This window comes from Ciconia boyciana, chromosome 1 (genome assembly GCF_034638445.1).
Source record: "Ciconia boyciana chromosome 1, ASM3463844v1, whole genome shotgun sequence".
Taxonomy (NCBI): domain Eukaryota; kingdom Metazoa; phylum Chordata; class Aves; order Ciconiiformes; family Ciconiidae; genus Ciconia; species Ciconia boyciana.
Window position 1 is genome coordinate 154,398,409 of NC_132934.1, and position 27,345 is coordinate 154,425,753.

The 27,345-nt window shown below is 38.1% G+C and overlaps 1 protein-coding gene across 5 annotated transcripts in view; it reads right to left on the reverse strand.

The window, feature by feature from the left end:
• ARHGEF7 (Rho guanine nucleotide exchange factor 7) overlaps positions 1-27,345 on the reverse strand; it is a 125,386-nt gene that overhangs the window by 25,268 nt on the left and 72,773 nt on the right. For all 5 annotated transcript variants that reach the window (XM_072849861.1, XM_072849857.1, XM_072849856.1 and 2 more), the window contains 6 exons: positions 19,552-19,674; positions 9,185-9,323; positions 8,219-8,278; positions 6,823-6,969; positions 4,824-4,910; positions 1,337-1,415 (listed from right to left, as the gene is read on the reverse strand). In XM_072849861.1, the coding sequence (XP_072705962.1) occupies positions 1,337-1,415; positions 4,824-4,910; positions 6,823-6,969; positions 8,219-8,278; positions 9,185-9,323; positions 19,552-19,674 (635 nt within the window). The remainder of the gene's footprint in view (positions 1-1,336; positions 1,416-4,823; positions 4,911-6,822; positions 6,970-8,218; positions 8,279-9,184; positions 9,324-19,551; positions 19,675-27,345) is intronic.

Consider the following 27,345-nt stretch of genomic DNA (forward strand, 5'->3'; position numbering starts at 1 on the left):
AAACCACAGAAAAACAACTTAGTCAATCTGACATGATTATAAAGACACTCATTTCCTAAAACATTATATCCCTTAAGTACTAAGCAAAAATTTTAACCTGTATTTTCAGTACAACAGCATCTCACTTTTCCAGGTTGTAACAGACATTTCCTCCATGTATTTTTTCCTGGGCCAAGCATAGGAGTTCTACCTTTTTTCCCCACCTCTAATAATTAAGCACAACCTTTAATGATAAGAAATAGATGTAGGAGGCAGGTTCATCTAGTAGCCTTACGCTTCTCCATCTTCCCCAGGAAAGCCAGCATATAGCCTAAAATGTCATTCTTGAGTCTATAAGCTACAATATAGGAAAAGTTATAAAATGCAGTTCACTGATCTTCTCTCAGAAGAAGGCATAAAGTTGGTCTGAATCCAGTACTAAAGCTCAGGTAAAAGTCGCTTGGGAAAGCAATCTTAACCAAAATACTTTTATTTCTCCAGTTAACTCAATTTTAACCCACCACATTGCTTATCTGAGGTCAGTTGCACACCTATTATCTCAGAAGAACATGCACCATCAACAGCTTTTTCCCTCTGCCTCATAGCACTGATGTGTGCCTGCCACTTGAGAGGGTCAAAATTACTTTACTTAAATGCAATCTGCTTGGAGGCAGAATTGATCCAGGAAATGAATGAAGGTATGAAGGTCCACCATGGGGACCCCGCTCCCACTGTCCTTTAAATCCCCCAAGGAAATAAGGTACATGCTGAAACAAATGACTTCACAGACAGAAATTACCCAAAGTAAGCACAACAGCAACCATCATTAGCAGAGATGCTAAAGGTCTCTCAGGAAAGAGGTGGACCATTTCTAGAAGAAAGCTCTTGCTTAAAGCTCTTCCAAAGTCTCTGGAATTTCTTTTCTTCCAGTGAGTAGCATACTTTGAACTACTTCATTATAAAGGACCTTCTCCAAAGCTACTGCCTCCATTCATTACAATACAGAAACTTGGGGATGAATCCCATGCAAAGACAGTTTGTTAACTGCTGAAGACAAGCAAAAAGCAGCTTTCAGGTGAGGCTCTGGGTAGCTGCCTTACAAAATTTGTATAATCACAGGATAGTCGAGGCTGGAAGGGACCTCTGTAGGTCATCCACCCCCCTGCTCAAGCACAGACACCTAGAGCCAGTTGCCCAGGACTGTGGCCGGACAGCTTTTGAGTATCTCCAGGCAACCTGTGCCAGTGCTTGGTCACCCTCACAATAAAAGAGTTTTACTCTGTTCAGACAGAACATTTGATGTTTGAAATAGCATATCCTGCAATCAGTAGTAAATAAAAATATTTACAGTCAATACCTGATATTTCAAATGCATTTTTATGGTTTTCACTGTCTTCTAGCTTTGTGATAGTCATTCCTGTCATTGGCAGTTTTCCCTAAAAAAAAGCAGTAACACTGAAGTTAAATCCAAAACACACAAAAACATTACCAAGTAAAGAATATATAAACTTAAAGCTCTGAACAAAGACATACACAGTAAACTGGCAAACACACACACACTGATGGGTTTAAAAACATTTAAAAATCCACACAAACACCTCGTAATGGAAGTTTTTAATATGCCAAACTTCTGCACGTGACACCTGTGACTTCAATGAGTTTATCTGGTACCTATGCAGGCTATGAAATCCATACAAATGTAATAGTGGTCACTCATCATAGCCTCAGGTTCTTGGAACCAAGACCTTCAGGGTCATCCATATTACATGATTAGAGGCAACGGTGACTCATCTTCAAGCACATTTGTTTGCAAACTGTTTGATTAGCTCTCAAAATAAGGTTTGTGGTACAAGTAGATTTAGAAAGGAAGATTTCACTAAACAAATGCATCAATTATTTGCTGAAGATTTATGTCTCTAATAACCCCACTACTAAATTCACTCACAGAAATATTTGGGGAAATAAAACAAAAGCAGTAAAAACACCTTTAAATTTGTAAAGTTTCAGAAGAACATATTAATAGGTAAATAAGACTGAATATTGTCACAATTCTGTGACAATAACTGAATAACTGTCACAATTAAAGCATTTACCAAAAATGCAACTTTAATTATAAAGTTCTTCAAGACAGATCCTGTATTCTCCTGCACAGAAACACTATTCAGCACATGCTGGCAAAAGTGCAAATACTATGTACTGTGGAATTTTGGCTCCAATGGAGGGGGAAAACACAACCCCACAACTCTTTTTTTTTTTCCTTTTTCTTTCCTAACGACTGCAAAGTGGACAAAGGTTTCTTAGAAGCTTGGAAACTAAAAATCACTTGATATTCTGTATGCACAGAGCATGCTCAAGCCCAAGATGCCGAAGAGGGAAGAAGAGGTTTTTTGCAACAGCTTCCACACTGAAGGAAATATGGTGGTGTCATGTACTACAATGCAGCCTAAAATTCTCTGTTCTGTTTTTCTGTGTTTGCTGGTTCATGAATAACATAGCATACAGCCACAAAGAAAGAGAGGTGCAAGAACTGCTGACGTAGGTGAAGAGGGAGTACAGGGATGTACCAAGGAAAAAAAGACTGGTGAGAGGGAACAAAGATCACCTGAGCTACATGGAGAGAAAAAGTACTAAGTCAGCAAAACAGAGAAAATGGAACTGAACTCATGAATCATTTATATTCCCTTTCTTTCAACAAAATTGCGAAGCCATCTTGTAAGGTATGGTTTGTGTCCCTTGTAACTTCCATTTACCACTGCTAAAAGTTCTCCCAACTAGCCCATGTGGCAGATATCAGCACTATCAACCAGAACATCTGAAGCCTGCTGCTAACTGGAATATTCAGAAATACAGGGAGGGTGTAGTGTAGGATGCCAACTCCAGTGGCATCATTTCCCTGGGAATGACTGAGGGAGCTGCATCATCTTCTGCCCATATCCATCCCAGTTCTGAGACAAGAACCTTTGAAGAAAAGTCCAGGCAGCCCACATTATGCAAGCCAGACAGACACAAACAGTGACGAAATAATTTTGCCTTGCTGTGAATATGTAGTCATTAATATTTGAGAAGTTCTCGCTGTTGGGAAAATCACGTGAGAGGTTATGAGGAAATTAAGTTTAGCATTCAACAGAGGGTTGGACGGCAAACGCTAAAAAAGGGCTGTGGCCATACTGAGCAGAAGCTGAAGACAAATGGACAGAAAACTGCTTATTTACTGAACAATGCTGTCCACCTGGGGGACAAGGTGGGAGAGAGGAGGAAGAAGTGTCATGTACAAAAGGAGAGCAAAATTAAGCCTGACAGATTCATTGTTTAATTTCGTATTTTGTTAACACACTAAACTTCCAGTCAGTTGCCTGTGTAACCAGTACACAATTACCTTCCTTCGTCAAGAATTCTGGATGTGCCACTTGAGATAGACAGCTCACCTGCCTTTTCCAGTATCTTTTTTCCATCCATGTTGGGATAAAGCACTAGCCAAAAATTCTGAAGAGCAGCACAAAGCTAAGAGAAACTTAATTGTGCGTTTGAACCATCTAATGCAACACAGTCTCAAACAAACCCAGCTACTACCATGGCAGGTAAGATACGAATCCAAACATGAATTCTGGAATTCAGTTGCTCTTAAAAGTCACACAGTCTGTGACTGGATGCAGCTGATCACGTAGGAACTCTGAATGACTATGCTTCAGCATTCCTTCACAGCAGGCAAATTACTGCTCAGGAGAAAGGAACAAACTGCTCAAGAGCCTGATATACAGAAGTACTTACAGCAGGTGAAATCTCAGGCTCCTTTTAGAACTTTAAGTGTTTTACTGTGATGCCTGGAAACCACATAGCAATACTTGAAGAACATTTATAAAGATTTCAGAAACGCATAGACTGTGCATTTGCTTTAACTTCACCTCTCAGGGGTCTTTGGAACTACACACACAAAATGCAAGTGCTTCTGCGAAACATGTCCTAGTGCTACAGGGGAGCCAATGCAATCAGCACTGATCCTCCTGCACTATAGCAGAGTCACTCTATTTCTGTAGTGGGTAAACAGTCAAGAAGTATTCAGCTGGGCAACTTGCTAGAGAGCTCAAAGACCATGTCTACCAGCAGCAAGTAGTGGATTTGTGAAGTGAAACACCTGGTGCAAAGGACTTGAAGGCCACATGGTATGCATTTCAGGTGGTGTTACACTGAGCCAGCTCTAGGCTGAGACCATGGACTGAATGCCAATCCATGTACTTGAACTGCTCCAGTAGTTGTAGCAGATCAAATGCACTTTTGGAGCACGCTTTCCAGTTCAGCTTCATCCAGAGGCAGTCCAGTCTGAGCCCTGAGACTGTCTACACTGTGACTCAAATACCGGTAAACAGGGAAAAGTAGAAGATTCATTTCAAAACTGCTCTGCTGATTCAAAGATAAAACACTAATGTAGACACACCTAAAAAACCAGATGGTAGCACAGCCTAACTCACACCAATGCACGCTTAGGAGTGCTGTATAGTTCTGGGAAGACTCGAGCAGCAGTTGGAAAAGCACTAACAAATGTGTACAACAGCATCATTTTCCTATGTAGATCTAAAAAGCTACCAATATTTCTTCTCATCAGCTAGTACTAACAAGGTAAAAAAAAAACCAACAAACCTTGCTGATAGTCACAGCTGCAAAAATCATACCCAGGCTTCTAGCCCAGAATTTTATAAAACAGATGACCAGTTCTTATTGCAGAAATTTCTTTTTATCTTTATAAATGCAGAAGTTTAATAATCCTTCCAAGTTTTCTATGAAATACCATTTAGAAAAAAGCCAGCCCCCCAACACATTTATACACATATGTACATGTATTGCTTTACCTGATAGATAAACCCACTCATTCTTGGGCTGGCAGACAACATTAGCAAAATGTTAGGGAAGAGAAGAAGATACCTTTCATTCTTTTCCTTATCAAAAAAAGAAAATGAGAAAGTAAATACAACATCACAAGTCCCCTCCCCCCTTTTTCTGTTTTATATTATTAAAAACTACCATCAATGTTACAACTCCATAATTACTCCACAAATATTTGCTCCTGGCAAAATTAACTCTCCATAGAATTTTAAAAGAAAAAAAAAAAATCAGCATTATTTGATTTTCTATTTAAAAAGTGCTATTTTCTATTTGAATACATGCCTATACTTCTTCCTGGGGAGTACAGTCTAATATTTTAAAACAGAAATTGTACAGTCTGGGTGAAATACTAACCTTGTTTAATATAACAACTGTTTTGCCAATTTCAGCAAAAACAAAATTACACATTGGACATATTTCTTAATATAATTTAGATGGATGCTGTCACGGTAATTTCAAGACAATGGTCCCTCAAATTGGAGGGATCAGATTTTTGCATGACATTGGATTATGCCCCAATGTAGAAAAAAAAAGATAAAAGAAGATAAAAGAAAAGTAATAACGCTTATAATTGCAACAAAAACACTCATTACTTTGTTCTGGTTTTAATTTGCTGGTTTCTCTTAGGAAGTTGTCATTTTTGTTTTGGGGGTATTTTTATGGAAGGAGGAAGAGGTTTACTCTTAATCTACTGCTATAGACAAACAATGAAAGAGAGAAGCATTAAAACATGTTTTAATTTTGATGACAAAACAAATACATCCATTGACAAAGCCACCGTCTCAATTTCAAGTATCTTTGCAAAACAGTACAAGTCCTTACCAAGTTTTAATGTTTCTATCTCTTTTTCAGTAAACCTTTACAAATGTTGGTATCATTTTAAAAAAGACAAAACCAAAACCAATTGCTTTTGCACAAATGAAGCTGTTCTATATCTGGTCAAAAAGCTGTAATGCTATGCAGAAACTTCTAAAAGTCCATTATGTTTGACATTTTAGCTCATGATGGGAGTGGGAGGTGGGGTGGTGTTTTGTTTTGAAGACTACAAGAAGAGACATGACTGCAGAAGATGCAGTATCAGCTCTACTGAATCTTTTCTTTTTTATTTATTTTAGCACCTAACAAAGTATCTGAGAGAAAAATATCAGGTGGCAAATTCTGAAATATTCGGTTGCATAAACACTTTTTTCTTTCTTCATATTTATGGACATCTTTGTTCTAAGGGAGGAAACTGACTGAATGAGGTTGCAATTCAAAAGCCCCCACGAAGTTCAAAGCTTCATTGATTTTACAAGGGAACAACTGACAGTAAAAACATGTCAGTAATCTGTATAACATTTCCTTTCTGTTAGCGCTTGCTTTTAAGATTATTTTAACATTATTTCTGGTAGGACAACCTTTTCTTTGTGTGTTTCACTTGTTTGGTTTGGTTTTAAAAAAACCCATCCCAGACTTTGCAGTGTCACCTTCGACTTTCTAATGTCTCTTCTTATTCTATTTCTCCAAAACCACTTGATTCTTAAGCTTGTATTTCAAAATTCACTACTTGAGCAAAGTGCCCAAAACAGTGAGGAAAAAGTGTGCCTCAGACACCTTATAATACAAAACTTGAAAGTTTTTGTTATTTAAACCAATCCGTAATAACTGCTATGCACTATGATCCTGTAACATAACTACACATGGAAAATCCTGTTTAATCTGCACTTTGAAAATAGTCCTGCAAAATCATCTTACAGTGTTTCTAACTGCTATATTCGGTTACGTTTCAGTAAATTTTACAGATGAGACCATCCATCTTCAAGGAAATTTATTTCACATTTTGTAATAAAAGCCTTAAAACTTTAGAGAAAGATTTTAGTCTAGATTAGTATCTCTGAAGCATTCTGTTTATTTCTGCTGCATAATTGTTTTAATTAATTTTATTAAAAATGAAAGAAAGACTGACAGTAAAGATGAGGACATTACCTCACTTCCAGCACACTGAATCATGACCTGGGACATGTAAATCACATTGCCAAGAGTTTTAATATCCTCTCCCTCCCAACAACGGATAGCTTCTGTCAGGATTTGTAGTTCAAGTTCTTTCCGTTTCCGTACTTCTTGACATTGTGCCTAACAAACATAGGGAAAAATACCATCTCTATCAACTCCATCCATTTGGAGCAGGTTAAGGGTAGAAATACCAGTACGGTTGTATTTACTGTTGTGCTTGTAGTATACAGAAGACAGCATCTACCTTGAAGTGTTTTCATTTAGATTACTACTACCAATATTTCTTATACAACTAGTTTTGCTAACTTCAATATTATTACTTTTCCTTTCCAACATATTATTGTTAGCTAGTTTTGCTAACTTCAATATTATTACTTTTACCGTTCCAAATTCATAGTCATAGCTCTGTTTTGCAGATTTCTCCTTTCTTTACATTTTAAATTTTTGTACTTCCAACCAGAAATGGCTAGGCTCAGCAGAAAAAGAGTAACACAGCTGTCACAAATACACATGACTATACAACAAAGCATCTTTCTTTAGTAAAAAAAGCCACGCCAATTGTGCAAACTATGAGACTGTATAACCATGTGTTCCTGTTCTCATTAAATGTCTCCAACCTGCTCTACTAGCTACACTCCCATTCGTTTGAATTTTTCTCAACAAGAATTGTTTCCTCTTTTTTGTAAAGCACCCAACAGAATGGGAACCCCAAACCTCTTCTGAACACAGATAACACTAAATTTATGTTTTAAAAAATGAAAAATAGAAAATGACAGGTTACCACCAGCACACACTCCTAACACTAAACACAAAACATTAAGTTTATCGTAACTGAGATTGAATTAAATATATGCTTATTGCAGTTGACTTTTTTTTTTTTAAAGACAATAACAGACAGCTCATCTGTTAAAATTAGGCTTCCTACTCCAGTTATTACTAGATGTTTAGGGTCTTCTGAACTTCACTAGCACCTTCCCCTTCATTCTCTCTCCCACAACTCTAACACCATTCCCCTAGAAGGAATGCACTTCAGAAAAACCTCAGAAGATATACTCAATTGTTGTAAAGAAGCCCTTCTTTAGGATACAAATTACGGTAGCAGTAGTAGAAGGACAGACGAAGCATGAGAGAGAGGACAGACCAAGAGGTGCAGAATGCTTGCGTGGCTCTTACATCAGTCTATTTGCTATAACTCCCCAGCAAGTTACCATCCTTCACTCTGCCCACAAACAGCATCCATTTCCAGGCTTTCAAAAATTTCTTATACGAACATTTACAAAAAAACTTCACTTTTTTAAAGCAATAGAGGGGGATGAAATTAGAAAACATTCTACTTAAAATATATCATCTATTTTTTTATCACTCTTACAGAAAGATTTTTGAAGGCAGTCATGGATTTTTGAATATCTGGACGATCCGGATGATAATCCTAAAAAGAACGGAGAAAACATACAATAAAAACTTTAGTTCTAGTAAAATTAATTAAAAAAATTTTAGAGGCTTAACTAAAACCAAATAAACAAACAATTCTGTAAAATAGAAGTTGTAGACCTATCTGCGCTCTTTTCACAGACTTCTTATTCTTATATCAAACACTGCTGACTTGTAGTAAAAATGAAGAGTCACTTATAACATCCCTACTTATGCTTAAAATAGAGCCAAGGAAGTTTCACAAGAGCTAGTGAACAAAAGATTTTGAAATCCTAATAGGAAAGTGTTTATTTTGAAGAGTTTTATTTGGCATGTTATCTTTGTCACAAACTAGATTCCTTACAGACTAGTATGTTCCATTGTCACTGACTGACAAACTAAATTGTGTGACTAGACAAAGACCCATATGCTTTCTATTTCTCTCCCTCCATTGCACTCCAAAAATATAACCTATAAAATGCAAAGGGGGAAAGAGCAGCTCCTCAAACACCTTCCCATATTGGAAAGATCATTTTTGGACAGTGTTCAGTAGAAGTCAAAGGGACTATTTTGGTGACATGTTCGACACGCTGAGGTTCTAAGATGAGAAGCAGCACTCCTTCTGCAAGATAAAGTAGCCTCAAGTAGTATGCAGGAGACACATTCAATGTGAAGTCAATGAAAGACCCTGCAAGGTTGTTCTAGGAGTGAAGTTTAGCTTCTCTGGCTAGTTTTACTTTAAACATTTAGCTTTTACAGGAATTTTTACTGCACTAAGTTTTAAACCATTGCAGCCCATATTTTAGAAGGCTGACGGAAGAGCAAACAAATGTAATTTTGGGTCTCATCATGTTTGACATGTACCTTTAAAATAATTGTTGTCAAATCATCATTAAGCTGGAACATAAATGCTGATAAGATATACCTCCATGTGCCTTTCAAGTTCTTTGAGTAACGTGGGGTATTTATCCAGACGCATAAAAGGTTTGCTGAGGCCCGTGGTCAGTACAAGGATCCCAGGGCTGTTGGCACCTTTCACCTCCATGAATTCTCCTAGCTCCTCACTGTGTACACAAGATATTTAAGCAAATTAAGATCAAATTACCAAGACAATTAAAATTACATTGGATTATTCACTTCAGTCTTTCATCCGCAATGAATTGTGCCAATAAAACAAGAGGCCAAATAAATCAAAAAGTAATTCAAGTACAACAAGTACTGCAATCAGTTTCTGCATTAAATAAAATACAGGAACAAAGACATTTGCAGATTTGGGGTCCATCCAGGGAGCAACAGACATAGGATCAAACCCACTGTTCTAGGCAACTGATGTTCAAAGACAGCTCCTAAATGCTACCTCATCCAAGCAACGATTACAGAATAAAGCTATTTGTGCTATATTTTATTACTCAGCTCTTTATTCTAGTAAAATGACATCTGACCTTAGAGGTAGTTTACACAGGTAATACACAAGCACAAATGAGTCAATGGCTTCGTATTTAATCAAGCATTGATATTTTTAAGGTGTCAGGCACTAATGGGAAGACACAGAATGTTCAGAACCTTTTTCTCCTCCCACACTTACATGTTTAATGACCTCATCTCACACATCCAAGGTGTTATTGCAAAATGACCAACTAACCAACAGCCATACAAATGGCAGACCATAGTAGAAATAATTACTGTGCAATCTGTTCTCAAACAAGTTAGGGTTTCACTGAGGGTGTACTTACACAACACACTTGTTTTGACAGCAAAGCTGCTGTAAGAAGTCCATGCTCTCCAAATATCATGAACTGCTACTTCCCCTATCCAGATGATTTTTCATATTTGAATCATTTCCAAGAACTGGCCCAGACCCTCAACTTTTTACATTAACTCAGTTAAAAAAGCAGTGCATCCTGGGAATTTCAGCTCACTTTGCCATCAAGGAAACTTAAAATAGCTACATCTTCTGCTTCCTTATAATGCAGAGATTTCAGAGGACTATGGTGGAGGACAAGCTTTTGTAGAGTTTAAATGACCAGGAACAAAATGAGCCCTCTCCATGGGAAAAGGAAGGTACGGCAGCACCTGGGCTGATTTCCAGGCTTCAGAAAATACAAGTTGCAGAAGAACATGGGATTCTAAAGACAGAATCTAAATAAAGGAAATTCAGAAAGCCGCTTATTGAAAAGATGACATCTTCTTGCATTTAAACTGTGTCATTCTAGACATCTGTCGATGGGGTTGCTCATGTTTTGAGCCCTCGTTATAGTAAGTTAACTAGTTCTCAAAAAAAGAAAACCCACAACAAAACCCACTATTGTCATGTGACAGTTGTGTAAATTCTACTCTAAGATATCCTGAAAGTCCTTACTTTCTACTGATTAATAGCATTATGCTCCCATAAGTCAGAATTACTGCTTAAAAAATGTTTTCCCCTTCTTAGTTATTGGCATAGTTTCATTTTTCAAAGGAAGCCATAGCCAGCTACCAGATTCAGTACTTTTAGAAAGTGTAAAAACAGTGTCAAACACCAAGCAGCAATAAAGGAGGAACACTTGTGCATTATGGCCACATTAACAAAAAAGGAAGGGCAAGGATCTCCAAACCTAGGGTACAGTGTTTCCACACAGAATTGAAAGCAAATCTTGACCTGCTCCATTTCCCTAGGAAAAAAACACTGATAGGACATTGCCATAATGCACATGCTCAATTATCAATGAGTCATGCTATATAAAAGCATTACATAGATTATGACAAAACAGACTTCCCTACCTCCCCCAAGACACACACTCCTTCCCATTTCAGAACAAGTGACACTGCTTATTAATGTCCTTTGTCCAAACAGATGAAGAGAGCAGAACAAGAACATGAACTGGGGCCTTCCCATCCCAATGTAAGTGCTTTACCCACCATCCCACCTGGCTCTCTCTCCTCCCGGCTGCTAAAGCTTCCCCAAGTTCACAGAAGAGAAGGTACTTTTCCATACAGTTTACTCCAATGTTTACTTGTCTTCAGATTAGTTAATTGGTATTTACCTACACTACCTTGCTTAAATACCTGCAGCACCATTTCTGAAGTGTCAGGTCCGACATAACCTTACGCAACCACTTTTAGAGCATTTCACCCCCATTCTAACCAGGCCCAGGCACTCCTCAGTGCATGTATTTGTACAATTTCTGCTGTACTCAATTGCAGAGTGGAGAAAGTGGGTGAGGGGATTTCCCAGCACCTGCTTAGCATTTTAAAGATGCAAAGAGAAGGGCTGGGCACCCTTGAGAATGCCCACAGCTCCACCTTGCTACATCCCTCTCAAGCAATATGTATCAGCAACTCTAGACCTCCTAAAATCAGCTTGTGACATGATCAGGTTTTAGCCAAAATTAAAACGCATTGAAAAACCTCCTACAGTACCTTGCATGGAAAAATTATAATGATGCAACCCAGATAAACCTGAGTACTTTTCTAGCTTAAATTTAGATTTAGGAAGTAAAGCTGGCCAACTCTGAATACCTAGAGCCTGAAGACCTACTTTGCCTTACGCTTTCTTAGTCACAGCCCTTACTCAGCATAAAAATCACACCAACTTCAGAATTTGACAACTGTTTCTAGTGGCATCCTAAACAACACTAAAGATTTTGACTCATACTTATGTTTTGGTTTTACTGTGTTACCAGCTATTTGTTTACTGACGATTCAGGCTAATTTGCTGGAACACTAAGCTGAATGGATACCATGTGGTGGCACGTCCTCTTCTCCTGACTCAGCAAAAAGGGAAGCAGCTGTTTCCAGAAAGGTGATGGGGTGGACAAACAAGGGTACAGTGCCCAGTTTCCACAGAAAGCTTTACCAAAACTCACCTGTGAAAGCCCATCTGTCTCAAGGCACTCAGTGGTTTTAAATTTCAATTCACTGTGTATATGACACTGATCATGTGTATGCTACTGCTTTTTTGTTTGTTTGCTTCATCCATCAATTCTCCCTGTAAGCACCATCCCCCCAAGGTCAGCATCAAAGTTAGAGTACCTATGGTACTTGATATGTACCTTCAAGTAAACGTTTAAACTCATTCTTTGCATTTTGTTTACTTCAGCCAGATGCACAGCCCCTGCTGCCTAACTTTATCAACTATTCCCTTTACACATTATCTGCTCTTCTTCCCCATTTCAGGCAGCACAATCCATATGCATGTCTACGCAGCTTCTCTTTTCTCCCCAACATACCAGTGCACTCTACAGGACATGTCAATCGCAAATACCACAGGCCGTTCAATTTAACATTGTTCTGAACAGCACCTATTTTTGCCTTTAGATTGCAAAGATGCAAAAATCCTCATTCCTAATTACTTCTGCCATCTCCACGCTGCTGGGCACAGACAAAATAAATGGTATTTGCTGAGCTATCCATCAAAAGGGTTTTTTTCCTTTTTTCTTTTAATTTTGTTTTTATTTAATGCCTCTACAGTAGGAGGAACATTGGTTACCATTTCACCCAGATTCACATTTCTAATTTTCATTATCACTGTTCCCTTTCTTCCTGACTTCGGCATCATGAAACAGATGTGCCAGAAAACAGGAAAAAAAACTCACTGTAGCCTGAATTAAAATCGACTCCTTGGAAACCTGAAATAAAAAACCTGATATTATCTTGTTTTCGCTGTCTACTTTGCAATTCCTTTAAACACACTCTGTGGTTATGCAATGTTGCAGCAGTTTCCAGGCCATTCACTGCTCTTCGACACAAGATACTTGGTTGTTTAACACCTCCTTTTTACTTAATCACAGTACAGGAACCTACAGAGCAGGTTTAAACTTCAGCTCACTTGAAATGTACACAAAGTCCTGAAAAACACGCTTAGCAATGGCATCATCAGGAAGCCTTTTACACGGACCAGTGTTAATAGGTGTAATTAAAACTGAATGACAGTTTTCCTCCCAACGTTCCCAAGAGGACAATGTTTTCTTTCATACACTTCTGTGCTTCCCTCTGACAAGTTTTGACATGCCCGCTTGTTCAAACTCCAGTATGAACACACACTCTCTTTTAATACAACAGTATCCAAAATTTTGTCTGAGCAGTTCTATCCTGCAGACCCCGTTAGCAGTCTACTCATGCTAAACCAACCTGCTACCTCTGCAGCTTCATGGACATAAAACGTCTGGCAAAATGGATGTTACTTTAGGTCAAAGCTTAAAGTGAGCATCCTTCATTTATTCATAAAGGACAAATATAATACAGAACATAATGGAACGGTTTATTTTCAATAAAATACGGGTGGGTTAAAATACCGTTTGAATATGACAACAGTTCACAACTGTTTTTTAATTAATAGCAGCTTAAAAGTCAGTGGTGTTAGCTTAAGAGTGCAGCTGCTTTGCCAAAGACAATGGCTCTTTCATGTCACAATTTCAATTGATGCCTGCAAGTACCACATTCTCCTAGGCAGTATATGCAAAATAAAACTCTAGCCCACAGCTAAGCAGTACATTTTTAAAAAGGTATCATTTAGCTGAACAGGAAAAACTTTTGAACAGTCAAATCATCAACTTAGTCACAACTGCCTAAATGAGTAGCTTTTCAGAAGGAGGCAGCTGAGATTTGAATTCACTACTTGTGTCATTTTACAGACTAAAATGCAGAGAAGCATACAAAAGTGCTGCGCTTCATTTATCCTGAAATCTCACGCTGAGGAGTTCTCCCCACTCCAAACTAGAGTTAGTTCACAGCTTGAGGTTATTTTAAAGGTCATCATGAAAAGTGTCTTTAAGCCCTATTCATATATTCAAATGTTCCTTAGTACAGCTGCCTCAAAAGCTGCAAATCAGACTGGGGGGAGGGAAGAAAACAAGTTCAGATGTGCCTACAGTAGCAGAAGACCAAAAAAAAAATCCATTTAAACTTGAGGAAAGCACATCCAGGAACTAAAACGTATACGTTTAAAATTACAACTTACACTTCTGAAGCAGGTCTCTGTTTGTAATAGATGGAGCAGGAGCTATCACTGCTGAGGGGTCTGAGGACTGCACAGAGGCACCGCATTTCGAGAGCGTTGTGGCACAGCTTGGCTCAGCAACCCCTCAACCGCAGCTTTTAATTTCCTAGTGCTAAACTTCCCAGACAAGCTCCTCTCCCGGGGACTGTTGTTTGGCGTATGACATCAGCCTGCACACTTGCAGGCTCAGGGATGCACCAAAGTGGGGGAGGCACAAAGAGTTTTCTGACTCAAGCTAATCTGTATTCCTCGCTCCAGTTACTCTGAGTAATTGTGATGTTTCAGCTCCACACATTTTATCCAGACTTCTCGGTCTGTGATACAACTGTAGAATATGCTTGGGACATGTTATCTAAGAGAACAGAAGAATCTAGCAAAATTAATGTCTGAACAAGCGAAGATTTGTGAATAGCTTTCTTCCAGCTGAGAACCGGCTTGACACTTGCCACTTTGCAAAATTAAAAAAAGCAGGCATATATTACTAATTTTTGGCTGCCTTTTCATCAAATTAATTTTTATTTTGGAAACATTTTTCTTCCGTTTTGTTTTAAAATAAACATGGTGTTGCTTAAACAAAGCAAAAAAGCTTAAAAACCTCCCCCCCAATAATTACATACTTAATGCTGATTACATTGGGTCTGTACTCTCCATATTTCTTCAGAGGAGTTTTATGTCCACTGACCAGTGGGGCCTGTTAGAGGTTTTTTTCATTATGTTATCCACCCTTCAGTGAGTTCTATACTCAAATATATTTCCTCTTGTCATTTTGGATGCAGTTCACAAAGTCCCAGTCCTAGCTTCTGCCTCCTCTTTTTCTTTGCTGGAGTTTCCCCTTGCACTGAACTTTGTGGCTTGTCATCTTCCCCAGGTAGGTAACATCTCATGTTCCTGGGACTCCTTACTCCACTGCAATTATCCATTTCTGTACTTTGTATCCAACTGGGTTTTTTAATTTATTTGAGGGAAATTCATTCTTTCATGCCTTAGGTTGCTCATCCTGTTTCTTCTCTTACTGGAAGGCAAGCATACGTCTATGATGAGAAGAACACACAGCAATCAGTGCTACTTTGACTAAACACTATGCCCTCGAGGCAGTCCTGCTCTCAACAGCTAGCAAAATTCTCTCCAAAAATAACACCTACCCTTGGACTTGAACTGGGATTCTCAAGAAAAGCTAAGGGATATTAAAAACTGAAACCTCATACAATGCAGCCAAAGAGGTACGACTGTCACAGAATAAAGTAAATAAAATAGGGATTGCATACAGTGGCACTATAGCCACTACGAGAGAAGGGAACAAGGAGAACAAGCTTAGAGGCAGTGGTGGAAACATGCAAAACACTGATCTCTGCAAAAGCCACCACTCAGCTGTACCTGACAAGCTCCACCTCTTCAGCTCTAGCCAGTGCCTTAAGACACAATTACAAGTCACGATGACAGACCTAAGGAAAAACGACTTGATTCTTAAAAATTCTTGATTCATTACACAGAAAGAATTTTAATTCGGGGAAAAAATATGCAATGGCTCTGAAACAATTCCTGAGAAAACAAGTACCTACCAATTTTCAAGACTGTATGAAATTGTAGAAATTATGTTGAGTACCAACTCTAACACCTGGATAAAACTTACAGTGCCACAACTGGAACCAAGAAGGGAATCTGTTCCCAAGCTTAACAGAAAGACTTTGTTGTTGTTGTTGTGATTATCAGAGGCAAATACAACCTCAAACATGCAGCTCTGGAACCTAAACTGCTGTATGGGCTGTATTAGGTTTTATTCCATTTCTGCATATTCACATACACTCAGGTGTCTAATAATATTCATTTCAGTAGTTTGACTATTAATAATTAACTTAAGGAAATGAAAGATGTTTGCGGCTTTGAAGATTTGAACATGAAAAATCTCTTATTCATTAAGTAATATAATTAACCCCCTTCACCCCGACTGTGTATTTATATAAACGCGCACATACATTAACATAGATATGCACACACCCTTATTTTGTACTAATTGAATAAAAGCCCCGATGTTGCTGCTACATATGATCAAGAAGCAAATGACAAAGAAGAGAAAGAGGAAACACAGGCTGGCATTCATGTTGAATAGCATTAAGAAAAAAAAAAAGAAAAAAGTCACATTCCAATTGAATGTGACTTTTTTCATTCCCCTTTTAAATCTCCAGCCCCATCCCAAGTACTGCTGTTTAGAACCAACTTCACAATAATGTTATTCAAAAAAGAAGCTTTCGACCAGAAGTCCAAAATAATTAAAAGTTAATATCATCAGGTTTTATCTATCCACATGCATACACACACAGTCTTTACCAGGTGTCAACGACATTTTAACACGTATTACAACACTGCTCGAAGAGCATGCTTGATACTTCAGAAAATGACATATAAAAACCTCATGTGTAATATGCCATCAAACCAGATGACTGCGTATGATTTTGATGTTACAGTAATCCAACTGGTTAAAGAAACAATACAGTTAATGCATCAAAATTATAGCCAATTCCTTTAAGTAGTTTTTAGTCAGTGACAGTAAAAACACAGTAATAAAACTGGTATATTTTATAGAATTAAAAAAAAAAAGAGGTAAAGTTTCCGAAGTTTCACATAGAGCAATTATCTAGGAGACTTTTCTTTCTTTTTTGTTGGTATCGTTCCCACCAAAAGCAAGTGAACTTAATAAACTGCAGAAAATACTAATTCTGTGATATAAGAATCTGACTTAAAATTATCTGCTAGGTTTTTTTGTAGAAAGGCTTTCAGAAGCACAGTTAATGCATATGTGTTCAGTTTATGAAGTGCACAGAGTTCATGGCAAGAAATAAATCTGCTGTAGATGGTAAGAATTTATGTTCCAAATCAAACTGCTTCAGATCATTACTTTTTCCTCTCTAAAACACTACTGAGTAGCACAGCTGTTACAAACATGATATTAAAATCCAAGAATTCACATCTATTTCTCTGCCATATTTTTTCTGGTATTAACACACATATAATGCTTTTGGACCCTCTGCTAAAACTATGCTGCAAAAACAGCCAACAAATCATCACAGTTTTTGAAAGTCTTAAACCTCAGTCTTTGACATCTCTGAAAAATTCCAGTTCAATATTAATCTAGTATTCACCACACTGTAGTTGCTTTATTATCACAATCATGACTATCCTCAAACCTCACAGTAATTTTTACATTAAGGTTTACTAGGGATGCTTTTACACAATAAAAACCATCTCAACTAAATAGACAAGGAGATAGTTCTGAATATTTTCCTTTTTTCTTCACGCCTTCAATCAGTTTGTTATTCTTGGCAGAAAAGTCTTTTTTCCCCCCTACCTTTAAAGCAATGTAATTAAAAGCTTTCTGGCATTCTGAGAGAAAAAGGTTCAGAACTGCTTAAAGCCACCTTCTGATTTCTTCATGGCACCTGTCTCAAGCATAATTTTTAGTCAAGCCACTTGCTACCTACAGCAATAGCATTCAACAAAAATGAAGGGCTTAGAATAATAAAATAGGGGTAATTAAAAAAAACAGCGTTCACTTCTGTTGACTCATGCCTGGCAACACAATAGCTTTAAACAGAAAGCTGTTTATCACAACTTACCTCCCCTTGAGCTATCTCTTATGAACAATACAATTGCTTTGAATTTACTTCCACATCCAAGTTACTTAACTACTCTACGATACTTGACTCCACCAGGATTTGATATCAAGTTGACTTTACAGACCAGAAGCTGAATTTTTCTTAGGACAACCTATGCCCAAAGCAACACAGAAGAGAAGAAAGGCTACTCTTCACCATCTGCAGAACAAATAGCTTTCCTTCCTCACATTTCTATCACCATTTCTCAGACATGGCTATTCCCTCTGTTTTCCAAGAGTTCTGAAAGTTAGGATAATCCTTTACAAATATGTCCAAATCTTAAGAAATGTAGATGATCGCTTTGCTATCACTTGCCATCGTCCATCTATAGATTAAATCCCAGTCCCCTGTATGGAAAAGGCATAAAGGCACAAGCAAACAAAAAATCTAAGCCTAAGAGTATTAAAAACCCCATAGGCATGGATCACCTAAGTATTTTATCATTTACAGCAAGTGGTACTAGAAGTAGGCCATTTGAAAGAAAACAAACACTAAGGGGTTTCATCAGAGGGTTTTAAACATATTTTGTTTTGTTTAATTTTAATTCATCATTTCTTCTGACAAAAAAATACCTTCTTTCTGCCTGAATTGCAATGTGAATTTGCAGCTTGATTTTTCAAAGGGGGGTTGGAACATAGTTGCATGTCTTACTAACATAAGTGATAGTTCATAGTATTTGGTAGCTAGAAGGTTTTTTTTATCTATACTGTTACGAGTAAAGCTCATGAATCTGACACATATTGTTGCTGTTAAAACAAAATGCGAGTTCTTGGAAGAAGGTAACGCTATAGAAAACAACTCAATTATGTTCCTCTTTGTTTAGAAAGAATTAAGAATATTCAAAATAAGTTTACTTTGGTCCATCACAATGGGGGGCGGGACAGATATCCTGCTAGAATTTGTCCTATGTCTGACTTTCAAGAGAAGGTCACGGTTCTGTCCTGCACCACAAGCAAACATAAATAGCCCCAAACTAACAGCTGCTGCAGCATGTGCTCATCAGGAGAATACATCATACTACTTTCATCAAATTCTGGCCTCAACTCTCTTCCCTCAAGGTAATACAGGGCATCTTCTATGCAAATTCAAGGTCAGTCCCAAAGCTGAGCAACCTCCATCAAGTTACCTCAGCATCCTACTTCTTACACAAATGAAATACTAATTTTGTAAACTTGAAAAGCTCACGCTCCTTTCATATCACTCAAAAGTAAAGCTAAGGGTATACTGTTATAAAGTTAAGTACGTACAAATGTACAGGCTTTTACAGGGCTAAGTTATAATTCACCAACTGTCTACTAGTAATCATGTCAATTACACCATAATTCCACAAATTTGTTTTGATCTCGACATTTTTTAAACAAAGATAACATTCAGTACACTTTTACATACTCAGAGTCCAGCATGCGTTCTTTAAAAATGAGAAAATGCTCTCAAATAGTTGATAACATACTGCCAAAAGTGACAAGCTGGTCCTGATCACATGGAACAGCTTTTTGTTGTGGGGGTTTTTTATCTTTTTTTAAAAAAATATACTACCACTATTTTTTTTTCTTAAACAAGCTCTACCATACCAAACATGTCAAGAGACTCTCAGCTTTACAACACAAGTGTACTGTATGCACTTGTTTTGTATCCATCAGACTTAAGACCACAAAGTAAACATACCTGTGTTCTGTGAGAACATTGACTGCTGATGGATGGTTGGCACAGTATGCAAGGTACAAGCTTTTCATTTGTGGCATCAGATTTAGAAAACACCCTCCAACCCTCTGCTGAGCTTCAGGCAACCTAAAAACAGAATAGTAAAGATGAAATTACTGTAATACTAACCAGACACAGAAATAAATTAAAGCCTGGAAAAACAGTGTATACTGGGGGGGTTTTGTTTGTTTTTGTTTTGTTGTTGTGTTTTGGTCTTTTTATAAAGTTATGAATTTATATAAAATCTTTTTATAAGTTATAAGTTTATGCAACTATATAAGCTGTAACATATAACTTTTTATAAGTTACAAATTCATATAAAATCTTTTTATAAATTTCTATAAAATCAACATATAGATTTCTATGGTCACTGACCGGCAACCAACACCTTTCTCTTCCTGCTTTACAGCTTCAACCCTGTAACTGTCAGGCCTGATTATGCCACCACAGTATACCTTCTTTAGGAGTTTGATTTTCAGTCAACATACCTATCTGTTAGAACAGTTTACTATCCACTTATATATGCCATGCCAAATCTTAAAAGCACTATTTCAGCACTTAGACAAAAACTGGATGGAATAGCAACAGAATTCTCTCCCTCTACCCTACACCAGCAGAGATGATAGGCTTAAAATATTCATTAAAAGATCTAAGTACCATATTAAGCTCTGATAGCACAAATAGAAGCCAGTTACAGTGCAGTAACAGGCTGTTTTTACACAATTGTCATTCATCTTGCCTTTTAAGTCCCATAAAGCACTTTTATATTGGTTTGGAACCAGGGCAAGAGTGCTGCTTTACCACCATCATTACAGAAATACTTTCTATAACTCATACTTTCTTCATCTTTCATGCTCAAATGCACCACATTTGCTAAGCAGTGAAGGAAAATGTCACAATTCTGTTCAGAAGACCTTATTCCATCTAGCATAAAATGGTGCTTAAATAACAGCAGCCTCAGTGACTTTGGCAAAAAAAGATGACTCAGCAAGAGAAACAGTATTTAGAAGAAAAGCTTACTTTCACACAGTCTTGGTGAACCTAATCAGTTTTGATCAGGTTTGTCAGAGTAATAAACGTGTGTAAATATACACACATTTATTCACATAAATAAGGGAGGACAGGATATGAAGAAAGATAATATGAATATACATAGTGTATTTTTCAAAAGGTTTTAGCAGAAACTGTGATCTCAAATTGCAGTAGGAAAATATCTGGAGTATAAATATCTGAAATTGGCTGTGTAGCACCAGCTTAGAACTGGTACCATCAGCAGAAAGTAAAAGTCTGACTTCTGATTTTACATCTGTATAAGCAGGGGGAAAAAAACAAAAATAAAAATGCAACTCTTCCAGTCTTATTCTTAGTATCTCCTTAAGCTGCATACTTCAGATGCAAATAAAAGCACACTCACATACTTTTTTAAAATCTAAAATAATTTTCAAGTTAAACACAAACTGATGGGAAGAAACGTACACTCTAACTAGCCATGCTTCCTTACTGCTACCATATCACCATTCTCAGAACCACTCAAAAATATCCATACTAGATTGCTTCCTATGTGAGAAAGAATAAATTGGACAAACAAGTGAACGATATTCTAAGGGTGTCAGAAGGGATGAAACCCTATTATTTCCTACAGAGCAACTCCCGTTTGAAGGGCTAAGCCTCTTCAGCAGTAGGTTGTATGGCCAACAGCCCATTGTATAACCCACACAGAAGTTAACCAGAAGATGGGACACTAAGTTTTCATCAGTCCTAGACTATAAGCTTGTCCCTGGCATCTTGTCTAAACCCATGGTACAACATGTGCAAGGAGATGAAATGTTTCGATTTCTCCATACATCTCCTCTCCTTGCATAAAGATTGCATCTCCTAACATAAATATGTCAAGTCTTTGCTTCAGCCTGTTTGCAAGATGAGACATACAGTGGATTTTGTTGTTGTTGTTATCCATTTAACTACTCTTAAAACCGGTATTTCACACTGCTCTAAAGCTTGATGAGTCCTCAGTAAGTACTCAATAGACATACTGTTAGAGCAGTCAAAGGTTTTGATACTAACATTAGTTCCAACAATTCTCTCTGGAAGAATATTGTTTTTATTAAAAAAAAGTTTTTTTTACAGTCCAGATTTTCCGTAATTGTCCTGAACATGTGCATAAAGTCTCTAAACATCAGTATTTAGCACATTCCCTCTGAAAACATGAGAGATGCTCCAGTGAACGTCAGTAGAAAAGAACCGTTCAGCTTTCCAGGACAGCCACTCCTCCAGGCAGGGGATGCTCCCATCCTGCTCAAACACAGTCATCTTGTCCCACTCCTTAGGTTTGCTCACAGTAGTTAAAATTCAAAGTTCATCCCAAGAAATATTCCCCCAAATTTCAAAACAATGTCTGTCTCCTACTAAGCTGTTCAGTCCCTCTCTACAGAGTGGGAAGACCTACCCAATATGAAGTCAAAACTGACTGTACAGACGGTCAAAACGTGACGCAGGGGAAACACGCTTCCTTATTTGAAAGCAACGTTCATTATAGACACCCAGAAAACGATAGCTGAATCCCCAGCTAGTGCATCATGCCAGATACACTCCGATCAAATTATCAGCACTCCTTACATTAAAGGCTAGGGCCCATATTTTATCGTCTGCATCTTTATTTATCTTTCAAGAAGTTTAAATTCTGAAAGCAATAGAGTGGCTGCTTTTGCAGGTATTTAGGGGAAAATCAGGGGCATTCCCCAGCATACTGAGGGAATGCTATTCTTACAGCCTTCCAAGCAGCATTTCCCATCTAGCAGCTGGTCCCCTTTAATAAATCTAAGCATGAGCTAATAATACATTCTTCAAGTAATAGATGCAGCAAAAGTCTCAAATTCTGAAGACATACTCAAGGCATATAACTCAGTATTAAATAGTAAGAGGCCCCAATAAACAGTTGCTGAAAATGGTTAAATTGTCTTTTCATAATGTAGTGCCGGGAGGGGGAGAGTGAATTACAGCTGTTTGCACCAAGCAGACATCTGTGTCTTCTCAGTCTGCTGTTCTTTCAGCAGAATGAAAGACTGACATTATTCTTTTACATGTTGCACATGCATTGCAACTTTATACTGCACATTCTTCGTTGAATTAAGATAATTAACAGACTTTATGAGGGGGTGGCAACTCATTCCCTTTGACTTCTCTAATCCATGTATTAGTTACAAGCGTTCTACTATTTTTAGAGGAACAATTAATAAATTATCTATATCTCCTTTAACTGCTGATAAAACAATTTAAAGCCTATCACCACATCATATAAACCGTTTAGTAATTAACGTGTTCAGTAAAGAGCATAGTTATTTTACAATTTTTTCTGAAGGTGTCATCCCAATATTCTTCTCATATTTGATACTTTAATTAAAAAGGAATCACATAAATATTATATTTATACATATATATAAATGATAATCACTTCAGTTATAAAAAGGCCAAAGACATGTTTTAATTTCATTTGCAGAATTAGAGAACCATAACAAAGCCTCTGCTGTTGCACACATGCTAAAGGCATTGTCATATGACTACATCTAAACTATCGAAAAGATTATCTGTTTGTTGGAGTTACATCTGATAGCTATCAGCTCTGTTCCTCCAGACTTAAAACAGGTTCCCACCACATGATAATTTGAGAAAAGAAAGAAAGAAAATACCTTGTTGCTCAATCACACTTACTTTAAGATTACAATCAAAATCAGCGCTCAGAACTGGACTGAAGCTTGACTGACAGCTGACAGAGTGTGACATTAGAGAATATCTAATTATGTCCTGCATGTTCTGAAGAAATCTGCCTTTGCTTTGGTGTCAGTGGACATTATAACATTCAGAGAAAGGCTGTGGAAACTGATGAATCCAAATTTAAACACAGACTAAACAGCGGCAATTTTAAAAGAAAAGTAGATAACAAAATGTAATCAGCATTGTATGTTTTCTTTCTGCAAGGAAAAGATCAGAAGTCCCTAAATTTCACTTGACTATGTGGTTACCGTAAGAGTGTCATGCAGCAATCTATGTCCCTATGTATGTGTTTGTGTGTGTATATACCCCACAGAACCTGCCACAAACTGGAAACCTTCCATTATCTGGGTGGCATTTTCTGCTCTTCCCCTTCTACTCCAACAGAAAGCTCAACAGCAGAATTTCCTGCCCTCTCTCTGCCTCTTGAAGGAGCTGAAGCATCAATGATTAAGTTTGCTACGTTTGCAGGAGGTCTGTACAGAGAATGTCTTGAACTTAAAAGCAGATAGCAGAGAAGACCCAGGACAAGTGAAGGTCTGCAAAAATTCTTAAGGGATAATTGTGATTCATGACTCCAAAGGGATGCAGTTGTTCGATTAGATGTTATCTCCTGATTAGATATTATCTCCTGAGCCTTCACAGTTAACAACGTTACTGAAATAAGAGGGATACTTTGCCACTTTCTGAGCTACTGTTTGCACAAATGGAGGCACTGTTCAACTTATTCACAATCCATCAGTCTAATTTCCAATGTTCTCTTCACAACCATACTAATAGACACTATTTGTCTATTTGCCTTACCTCTCAGACACCAGTTAATATGCACATTGGTTTCAGGCAGCCGGAAGACACTGTGCTCAAATTCACTTAACACTGATAGCCTGATTTCTGTTGATACTCACAATAACCAAAAGCAAGGGACAATACTGGAATAAACCTTTAACAGACTTAATTTGTATTTACACTCCAAAAACGAACCTGAAACACTGATTAGTATTGCTTAAATGTAATCCAATCTCCCTCTTACACCCTGGCCTCCCCCTCTTTTTAATTCCCATTCCACTCCAGGATCATCCCAGAACATGAAATATCTGCTTGCACTCAAACACAGAACAAGATAAAGAAAAAAAGCCCACAGTTACTGTGACTGCAAGAGCAGGGTCATGAGGGAAAGATAGCAAAACCCAGCTATGGCTATTATGGGGCAGGGAGATAAAGTCTGTGATACTACCTAAAAGACAGCCAATGCCTTCAGTTTGCTACAGAGGAGATTATACCTAAGCAGTCCATGCAGGCTGGTGTCACCAGCCAGCCTGTGTGTCGTGTCCTCCCCCTTACTGAGAAGGACAGCCATAGACTGACAGCTTCTATTCCCAGGTGAATAGAAGAATTTTTTTTTTGAGCAGGAGACACCTGTTCAATCTCCTGCTACAAAAATACTTCCAATAGAGATCATTTAGATCAGCCCAGAGATCGCCTGACGGACACTGACTTTGTTCAGAGACTCCTCTGCTGTGTGAACCACTGCAGAACTGAGCTTTGGCACTGGATCACAGATCTGGAGAGAGACCTAGAGCACCAGGCCACTCTTCAAGAGACTGGAGCACAGAGCGCTCTTGCTCTGTTCACTGTCAGAAATCCACCCTTTTGCAACTGAAGACTCTGGCAGCATCTCTCTGCCTTGTCAGTTACAGCTCTTTTCCATCCATCAAAGCAAAATGCACTTGATCAGTCAAAAAACCCCACACTTTTGAAGTGGATCGGCCAGAAGATTCTCACTCAATGCTAGTCAGACTCCTTTCATACACTTTTGTTTGGTAAACAAAGAAGAGAAGTCACAAAGGCAGAAGTAACCCCAAATGAATCTGTCCAAATGTGCCCAGCATCTAGGCAGGCAGACAAGAAGTGTTCCCAGGCCTGTGACAGATGGAGCAGCCCACAGGAGCACCACAGTGGTACTGCAACAGAGGCCAACCTGGACAAGTTCACAAAGGACAAACCTTTAGTAATGCACCAGAAAAGCTTTAAGGTTGGGGGCGTGGTGGGAGGGTGGCACACAATCAAAACCAAATCACATCCCCAAACAAGTCCTTCCCCTGAAACACATAAAAAGCCTACTACAGCATTATGTGTTCTGGAAAAAAAAAAAAAAAAGTTTAACAACATGAGAATTAAACAAGCCAACGTGGTATAGGCAAGAAGAAAAGCACCAGAAAGTTTCTGTCACTGAAGTACATGCCAGGATTTGTTAAGACAAAACTCAAATGACAAACTGACTTGAGTGGGGTGTGGAATTAAAAAAACATTCAACTCTCACACCTGAGAACAGGAATTTGTAAGAGGCTGGCAGCACTACAACTGGCATTTGGTCATTCCGACATGTCAAGTTAGAAAAAACACGGCACCGGATGCTGCAATATGAAGTGCCCGAATGATGGAACTATAAGCTCTCTGCCAAAAATAAAATAAAATGATAAATCTATTTTCAGTCCGGGAGCTGCTCTGAGTTTACAGAACAGGTTCACCAGCCAAAAAAACATGGCAAAATGACAAAAAACAAGGCAGCAGGGCAAGCATTCTTCTACATGATGGGAATTATGATGGATTAGATTCAAAACAGGAGGAAGCTGGACGCTCAAATCAATATGCTATGATGAAAATTAAAACTGAAAATACAACTTGGCAGGACCAGCATATTTATGAAAAGAAAATAACACAAAACATTTGCAGTAACCCTTCAGTAACCCTGGGGCATCACTTCCTCTGCCCACCTACTAGCATCCATTATGTTCCTAACGTATTACACAGCAATATTTCACTTACCAGGAAGAAGAAACAAAGGACATTATGAGAAGGTGCTCTAATAGAGTTTAAATCAAGGAAGGAATTCTAAATAAGCTTTCTGAGCTTGAAGCTACATTATGATATCACATTAATCTACACACCAAGTTAAAACACAGCTTGCATTAATATTTGTTTAAAGGCATATGCTCTTCCACTCTTGTTTTTAAGACCACCTTAGTCAAAAGTTTTAAAAGATCACAGTCTGTTCATGCAAGGTACTTCATTTCCCTAACTTCTGATTCACAGAAACAAAATCATGCTAACAAAAGAATGAGACAACAAAGCACAGGGACAAGAAAAGAAAAGGAAACATTTAAGTATGTGGTCAAATGATCATTCTCAGAGATTTAGACACCTAACTGATCAAGTCTAAATTGCAAGAATATCCTTCTTTCTCAAACACAGTGTGGAAGAAAGGCCATTTCAAGAACGTTTCCATTGCACTGCTGAATAGTTATCTAAACTACACCGTCCTCCTTGCTATTCTCTCCAGTCTAAGTCGTCTACAGGGAGAAGAGAGGGAGATAAGCCAGGTGGTAGGAGGACGTGGGATCCAAATTCAGCAACAGACCCAGACACACATTACTTCCTAGTGGAGACACAGCTTATACTTTGTCACGACAAAGCTTCTTCTTCACACAGAGCAGCTCAGAGGAAAAGAGGAGGAAGAGGTCAAAACATGACACACTGAGCTGATCTAAAGATCACTGCTGCCAAAAGAGGTATTTTCTCCTCCATCCAAGACATTCATTCCTTCTCACAGCCAAGTACTCCCAGCAGACTGAAACTTGTCTAAGCCCTCAGTAGCAATTCAAATTACTTAACTTGGCAGAAAACAAGGAAATTTGGATTAGCAAGTTGCCTTAGCTCACCATGTGGTCAGACAAAACCAGAACACAGGCAAGGAAAAGGACACAACTGAGGTTAGGAACAGGAACTACAATTTCAGTGGAGTTTCAACACTAGAAAATCGTTAGGACATTTCAAATGTGATATGGTCACCTCACCCTCTTTCTTACACCCCCAAGTGCTGAGGTACAAGCTGAAAAATAACCACTTCAGAATAACCTCTGGAAGGACGACAAGTATCTTCATCCCCTTCTTTCTGTGCTTCATGCTTCCTATATGGTACAGTACAGGCAT